General features: G+C 34.6%; 1 protein-coding gene across 1 annotated transcript in view; it reads left to right on the forward strand.

The window, feature by feature from the left end:
- The window catches only part of LOC107692918 (glutaredoxin domain-containing cysteine-rich protein 2-like), a 10,963-nt gene extending 4,671 nt beyond the window's left edge, over window positions 1–6,292 (forward strand). The window contains exons 2-3 of the mRNA XM_016492122.1: window positions 3,161–3,370; window positions 6,119–6,292. Of these exons, the coding sequence (XP_016347608.1) occupies window positions 3,161–3,370; window positions 6,119–6,292 (384 nt within the window). The remainder of the gene's footprint in view (window positions 1–3,160; window positions 3,371–6,118) is intronic.
- Window positions 6,293–8,367: the final 2,075 nt, after the last annotated feature.

The following is an 8,367-nucleotide window of genomic DNA, read 5'->3' on the forward strand; positions in this document are numbered from 1 at the left end:
ACGAGACGAAATAACGTTATAACATTTCGTTTCGTCTCGTTTTGGTCAACGAAAATGAAGAGACATTTTAGCAAAGTTTTTATTTTGTAAACCACATTTAGTCTCGTTTTTATTCGTCAACAATATTGCATTATACATTTAATTATAGTCATCGTCACATGACCAGCATTTACGTTGCGTCTCGTCTCGTTTTCGTCACGTGATAAAGGTTCGTTGACGACGATATTTAGTCATAATTTTCGTTGACGAAAGCAACACTAGTGGCAAGGCACTGTCAAAAGATCTCCAGGATAAAGTTGTGGACAGGCAGAAGTCAGGAGATGGATACAATTTTTTTTTCAAAGGCTTTATCAATGCCTATAAGCACAGTGAAGTCTATTATTAAGAAGTGGAAGGTATTTGGTACAACACAGACCCTCCCTGGATCAGGACATCGCTCCAAACTGGAAGAAAGAGCCAGGAAGAAACTCTGAAGCAGCTGCAGGAATTTATGACAAAGAGTGGTCATTGTGTGCATGTGACATGTGTGGTTGCAAGAAAAAAGCCACTCCTCAAGAAAGGCCACATGCAATCACGACTGAGCTTCGCCAAAATACACCTTGAAGATTCTGAGGCAGATGAGACTAAAATTGTATTATTTGCTCCAACCCCAAACAATATGTCTGGTGGAAATCCAATACAGTTCACCATCCAGATAACAGCATTCCTCCAGTAAAGCATGGAATAAAGCATTGATAATATCCTGTTATGGGGTGTTTCTCTGCAGCAGGGACTGGAGCACTTGTCAGGATAGAAGGAAAAATGGATGGAATAAAATACTGTCAAATTCTTGAGGAAAATCTGCTGCCCTCTGCCAGAAAGTTGTCAATGGAAAAAGTTTACCTTGCAAACATAACAATGACCCAAAGCACACAGTAAAACTGAGCACACAGTGGTTGAAGGAGAAAAAGATGAATGTCCTTGCATGGCCTAGTCAGAGCCCAGACTTAGACCCCATTGAAAATCTGTGGAGTGACAAACGCTCACCATTAAATTTAAATGAACTTGAGCAGTTCTGCAAAGAAGAGTGGGCAAATATTGCAAAGTGTAGGCTGCAATTAAAACAAAAGGTGGTTCAACAAAATATTTTGTGATTAATTTTTTTTTGACATTGGTGCTACACTTGGATGTTATAAGTTGCACTGAGTAAATACAGCTGAATAAAACAACATACGCTTTCCAGTATCTGCAAATTGTTTTACCAATTGTTTTACCAAAATAAGAGCGATCATACAAAATGCGTGTTATCCTTGATTTGGACTGACCTGAATAAGATATTTCAATAGCTGAATTTATAAAAAAATGACCCCATTCAAAAGTTAACATATCCTTGATTCTTAATACTGTGTTGTTAACTGGATGATCCACAGCTGTTTTTTTTTGTTTTTTATTTATTTATTTTTTTTTTTTTGTGATAGTTATTCATGAGTCCCTTGTTGGTCCTGAACAGTTAAATTGCCTGTTGTTCTTCAGAAAAATCTTTCAAGTCCCACAAATTCTTTGGTTTTCCAGCATCTTTTGCATATTTGAACCCCTTCCAACAGTGACTGTATTATTTTGACATCCATCTTTTCACACTAAGGACAACTGAGGGACTGAGGGACAACTATCACAAAAAGTTAAAACGCTCACTGATGCTCCAGAAGGAAAAACTAACAATTTATGAGAATAACAACATATTTTACTATAGTGTCAGTTGATTGTTTGAAATTACTTATTTCTATGAACTGATGTGTCTTCTTATCATAGAAAGTCAGAAATTATTAATAGATCATTATTTTATTGTATGTCGATTAGCATTCCATTATAAATATACATCATCCTTATGAAAATACCCAAGATGGCTTGAAGAACAGATAAACCATATACTGTTGCATTTCATCAGTCAAACACTTCTTTCAGCATTTTATTCAGATACAGTGATAGAGAGATTTTTTTGTCCATTTAAGGGATTTCCTGGAAAGTCATTGTTTTATTACTCCTATGAGTCTCGCTTGTGAACTTTCAGTGCAAGGGCGCCCACCGGCATCGAGTATGAATGAAACATAAATTACATGTAAGAGTTTAGCACTGTGTACTTTTCATGTCATTGTTATCGCCAATACCGGTATACCACAACACCCCTAATTAACACGATAACAATATTTAATTTTTTATATAACAATTATTGTTAATACCAGTATATCGCAACATCCCTAAATTACAGTGACAAAAACATTGTTTTTAAAGGGGTCATATGACGTTGCTAAAAAAAGAACATTATTTTGTGTATTTGGTGTAATGAAATGTGTTTATGCGGTTTAAGTTTCAAAAAACACATTATTTTCCACATACTGTGCATTATTGTTTCTCCTCTATGCCCTGCCTTTCTGAAACGCGTCGATTTTTACAAAGCTCATCGGTCTGAAAAGCGAGGTGTGCTGTGATTGGCCAGCTATCCAGTGCGTTGTGATTGGAACCACTGATTTCTAGTCGTGTCTTCTTTTGGAAGGCCAAACAAAGTACTTTCGCTTTAGCAACGAAACACACAGCGTCTTCAGGACATGGCGGCGGTGGAAACAATACATTTACGGCGTTATGCAAATCTTCCCACACAGTGACGTAGACATGTGGGGGCGTATTTAAACGAGACGTTTTAGGAGGGCGTGGACCAGTCTTAACTTTTATAAAGAATATCTCTTTGGGTTTGAGACATTAGTCTTTGCAACTTTAGGGATCTTATCTATGCACGGACAGCTTGTAACACTCCAAAGAGAAAGGAAAACTTGAAATTGCATCATATGACCCCTTTAAACTGAAAGGAGGGCGTGGACCAGTCTTAACTTTTATAAAGAATATCTCTTTGGGTTTGAGACATTAGTCTTTGCAACTTTAGGGATCTTATCTATTCACAAACAGCTTGCAACACTCCAAAGAGAAAGGAAAGCTTGAAATCGCATCATATGACCCCTTTAAAAGCGAATACACAAAATAATAACAAAATAGTAAGTTCATTAGTATTATACATTACTTACTATGTAATTACATAGTAGCAAACACTATGTTAATCTATGAACCATATGAGTCAGCATGAACTAAGGTTTGAATCTTTTTCTTAGTGATTCTGTGTTTATTTATATAGGCACCAGTACTAGATTTTGGAAAGATTATTATCTACACCAGCAACCTGAAGATTATTCGAGCTCCTCACAGAAGGGGAGAATCTGGAAGAAGTCCTCACCGCAGCCGGGACAGGAAAGAAAGTTCCCCAGGACGGGAGCCCCGGAGCAAAGGGAGACATAGAACAGCACGTTCCCAAGCAGAGGAACCAGATGCGATGACTGAACAAAAGGTATAAACAGTCTGCAGTTCAGTAGACTGTAAATACTCATGTCTCATTGCTTCTTCTGTTCTACTAGACAGATTTTAATTAATCTGCTCATACCATAGTTGCTTGTACTAACGGTCAGGGATCTGAACAAACCTTCACTCTTAAAAATAAAGGTGCTTCAAAAGGTTCTTCAAGCGATGCCATAGAAGAACCATTTTTGGTTCCACAAAGAACCATTCAGTCAAAGGTTCTTTAAAGAACCATCTCTTTCTTGCGTTTTTGTAATCTGAAGAACCTTCTTTCACCAAAAATAACCTTTTGTGAAACAGAAAGGTTCCTCAGATGTTAAAGGTTCTTTATGGAACCATTTAGACAAAAAGGTTCTTCTATGGCATCGTGAAGCACCTTTATTTTTAAGAGTGTTGAACAAACTTTGACATGTAACTCGTACTGCTAAGGACATGAATTATATCTCAAATCTTTTGACTTGTTGAGGAGAAGCATGCTATTACTGTTCCAAGTGATAAGACAACAAAACAGAAAATACCATAGAGTCTTGGTGACATGCTTTTTTGATTTGGTACCAAATCACCTACAGAAAACATCCTTCATGGTGGCAACACATAATGATATACTGGAGTAAGTATTTGATTGTTCCATATACCATTGTTTCAAAAAATATAACATTGGTTTTATCACTTTGTTCATTTATCTGTATTGTTTAACAAAGGCTGTGGTATATTTTGTAGTTTCTCAGAGCTGCATTCTACTTTTATAACTCGTAACATTTGCAAAGCAATGATTAAGACATTTGCAGAACGTTATCCACTGCTGAAACACAATTCATCATGAATAATGACTCTTTTCTGAAACACCACTGAAAATAATGAACCATGACATGAATCCCTGTACTGTACATTTCACTTCCATAAATCTTTTACTCTATTTAATCTTTCTGTTCTGTCTTTTACAAAAGATACACCCATTGCAACATTATCTAAAATATGTACATTAAGACCAGAAACAAGTGGTAATAAACCTCCGTACTCAATGGAGCAACACAGTTCTCTCCAAACATTTCTGTCATTCAGCTATAATAAGGTCAATTTAACCAACTTGCAAGAAGCATTCTCGTCAAACTGTCGCTGGACATAAAGAAAGAGTTTATGATAATGACACTATAGCCTCTTTTGGTGGAACAGTGAGAATGCAACTTGTACTTAGTTTAAGTTACAATGTACCTATTGTGTTCATGATGTAGGGGTAGGGTCAACAGTGTAATTACAGATGCATTTACAGAAATTAATTACACATGTAATTACAGGAAGGTATTTTTAAATATATTGAAAAAAAAAATGTACACAATAAGTACATTGTACAAATGACTAATTGAAATGGAAATGCATAGCAGTTAAAGACACTTAATATGAATCGGGCCTGAAAATTTGTATTCAGTTCAATTAGTTGAACTTAAGAATGCTTTTTTTACTTAAAGGGGTCATATGGTGCGATTTCAAGTTTTCCTTTCTCTTTGGAGTGTTACAAGCTGTTCGTGAATAGATAAGATCTTTGAATGAACACACATAGCCTTCAGGTCATCGTGTATGTTGTCTTTGAGATTTTATACTGTGTTATGCAGGCTTGTGATGTAAACACTTATTCCTGTCATCCTACATATATGTAACCCTACCATGTTTAGTATCTATGAATTAGTCTTCTGATGATCTAAACGTTTCCTTCAGGTGTAAATCTGCTGAATATCAAATGGTAACATAGTTTCATATTCTTATTTCTCTTATCTTTACTGCGTTAAGATTTAACCCTTTCCTATACCAACTGTATGCGTGTGTGTGTGTGGGTGTCTTTAAAAAAGCATCATATGACCCCTTTAAGTACATCTTTATATGCAATTAAATATTTACTCCTGCTGTCTCTGGCATATGGTTAAAATGTACTGTTGAATGTACTGACAAGCATTTATGGTAAACTAAAGTATGTTTAATGTCATTTCTAATGATACTTGAAAGTCCTGTATTAATGTAGTTGTAATTCCACATTTTTAAAGATGAAGTTACAATTTGACACATTGAAAATAAATTGACTTTAAATGTAATATCAAATAACATACTACAGGTAAAATTATAGTTTATGTAATTAACATGTATTTTAGTATGTTAGTCAACACATTGAAATAAGTGTATAAGAGATTTCATATGTACTTCAATGAAAAACTTAGCTTGCCATAATTATATTATATTATTATATAGTGCACAAAGTGTACTTTAAGTTCACTTAAGAGGACTTTTTTCATTAATATTATATTATCTGTGAGTACAGTTTTTTTTTATGTATACTTTTAAGATTTAAAGTACATTACAAGCGCACAGTCAATACAATTAAGCACACTTCTGTTTCTTTAATTAGTTCACACAAAATCCATCCAGCCTGTGTCAATTTCACAAAAATACCTTAATGTTTTTTTTTTTTTTTTTTAACATACAATGACAGTCAATTGGGTCCAGTACTATTTGGGCCACAGGGCTCTTCAAAATGTTTTATTTTGTGTTCTGCAGAAGAAGGAAATACAAACAGGGTTGGAACATTAGGCTGAATAAATGATGTGAGGATTTTCATATTTGTGTGAACTTTACCTTTAAAACATGAAGGGGCAACAAGCTGCAGGCTTGTAGTGTGCACTTGGCTTCATCATTTTGCTTGCTTGTGCACCATGCTTGTTTGCTGGTTTGTTTACTTGTTTTGTTTGTGCAGCAGGAAGCAGGCTCCTGTGAACAGTGCGGAGGTTCGGGTTGTGCGCCGTGCTCCCTCTGTCACGGCAGCAAATTGTCCATGCTGGCCAACCGCTTCAATGAGTCAATCAGAGACCTGCGCTGTCCAGCGTGCAACTCCCACGGCCTACAGCGCTGCCAGTCCTGCACACACTAACACATCTACTGCTGCCAAGCTCTGTCAGATGGAGAGCAGACCCTTTGAGGTGTGAACGAAAGTGCATTTTGGATTAGTGCTGAAATATAACAGCTTGAGGGCGGAATGGGAACTGCTGGAAAGTACTGCGATGAAAGTTAATACAGATTCACTAGACAACGGGTTAACAGTTGATATGAAATCAGGAAGGAACTGGAAACTCAAAGAGAGGAAAGGAACAACAGAGGACTGGAGAGAAAGTTTATACGTGATACTGTACATTATACATGGATATTTTTTGAATATGAAAACACACAGACACACAATACTGTTATATAGTATGTAATGATATAAGATATTACTATCACTCCAAGCTTTTAAAAGAACAATTGAATTTCCAAAATCTAAAATAAATAAATAAAAATAGAATATTCAGTTCCGATGGAAATGCTAACCATTCAGAAGAGTGACAGTTTGAAATATCAGAAATGTCATTTATTAAGATTATCACATCATGATCAAACAGTGGCTTTATTAAGTGTAATTACCAAACCTTAGTCAAAAGTCTCCTTTGCTGAGAAACACCCCAAAACACATATGCGTTACATTTGTTTCAAAAGCAGAAACATATCTGGAACCGTCATGACCACATGCAGAATAGAAACAGGATTGTTGGTGTGTTTTTGTATCCCTACTTGTCTTTTACCATCAGTGCTGGGTAGTAATTGATAACATGTAATCTGGATTACGTAATCAGATTCCAAAAATTAAGTACTTGTAATTAGATTATATTACATTTTAAGGTACTCAGACTACAGTACAGGTTATTTTTTTTATTGATTGCATGATTACATATTATTGACACAATTGCAATAAATTATTCAGAGTTTATTGATTCTCCCTAATTCTTTTTTTTCATCTTTTAAATTTTCCTTTCTAAAGTAGCCTACCACTTATATACATATAGAAAGTCTTCCACTTTTGTGGACATTGGTACAAAGACCAGTCAAAAGTCAGGTGGCTACAATTACACAGAAAACTGAGAGACCACACAGCATTTGACCACTGCATTTACAGAAATCATTTCAATTTTAAGAAGTGTTTTTTCAACATTTCAGAACTGCATCAACTATGAACACATACATTTTTTATTTGAATAATCACTCGTTGATTATTTAACCATGTATTACCATGTCTCTATATATATATATATATATATATATGTGTACCCCTGATACTTTAAGGTAATAGGTTAATAATTAAGTAACACATTTGCATGTTCACTGTTCTCTGATGTTGGTTAATGGTCACATGACATGCAGGTAAACAAAAATTTCATCCTTTTTTAGTAAGTGTTGTATTTTAATTGTTGTTATTTTATATATATATCAGTACCCCTGATACTTTAAGGTAATAGGTTAATAATTAAGTAACACATTTGCATGTTCACTGTTCTCTGATGTTGGTTAATGGTCACATGACATGCAGGTAAACAAAAATTTCATCCTTTTTTAGTAAGTGTTGTATTTTAATTGTTGTTATTTTAAAATGATTTAATAAAAATGTTTATGATTTAATTCTTATCTTTTCATTAAACACATGAACCCCGTGTAAGTTCTTCACGAACCCCAGTTTGAGAAACCTTGATGTAATGTAATGTTTAATGCACTTTATGTTGTTAATAACAATGAACAGATTATATTTCCTCTCTCTTTGTATTCCTATTTAAATCAATGTGATAAACGAGTTAGGTCAAATGTAATCAAAGTAATCAAAAAGTAGTCCGATTATATTACCAAAATGTGTAATGTAATGGATTACGTTACTAACTACAATTTTTGTCATCTAATTTAGAATCAGTTACGGACTACAATTTGTAAGTAATCTACCCAGCACCGTTTGCCATATATAGCGATTCAACTTTTTACTTTGGTGATTACTTTGGTGTAAATCTGATTATGAACACGTCTTGTTTATACTGTAGTCATTATTGTTGTCTTCAAAAGCCTGGTTGTTTTATAAAAGTAAATACTACAAAAGATTATACTGATAACAAGATTTATAGTGCATTTCATAGTGCCTAACTGCATATCTCT

Source organism: Sinocyclocheilus anshuiensis, unplaced genomic scaffold (genome assembly GCF_001515605.1).
Source record: "Sinocyclocheilus anshuiensis isolate Anshui unplaced genomic scaffold, SAMN03320099.WGS_v1.1 scaffold1047, whole genome shotgun sequence".
Lineage (NCBI taxonomy): Eukaryota > Metazoa > Chordata > Actinopteri > Cypriniformes > Cyprinidae > Sinocyclocheilus > Sinocyclocheilus anshuiensis.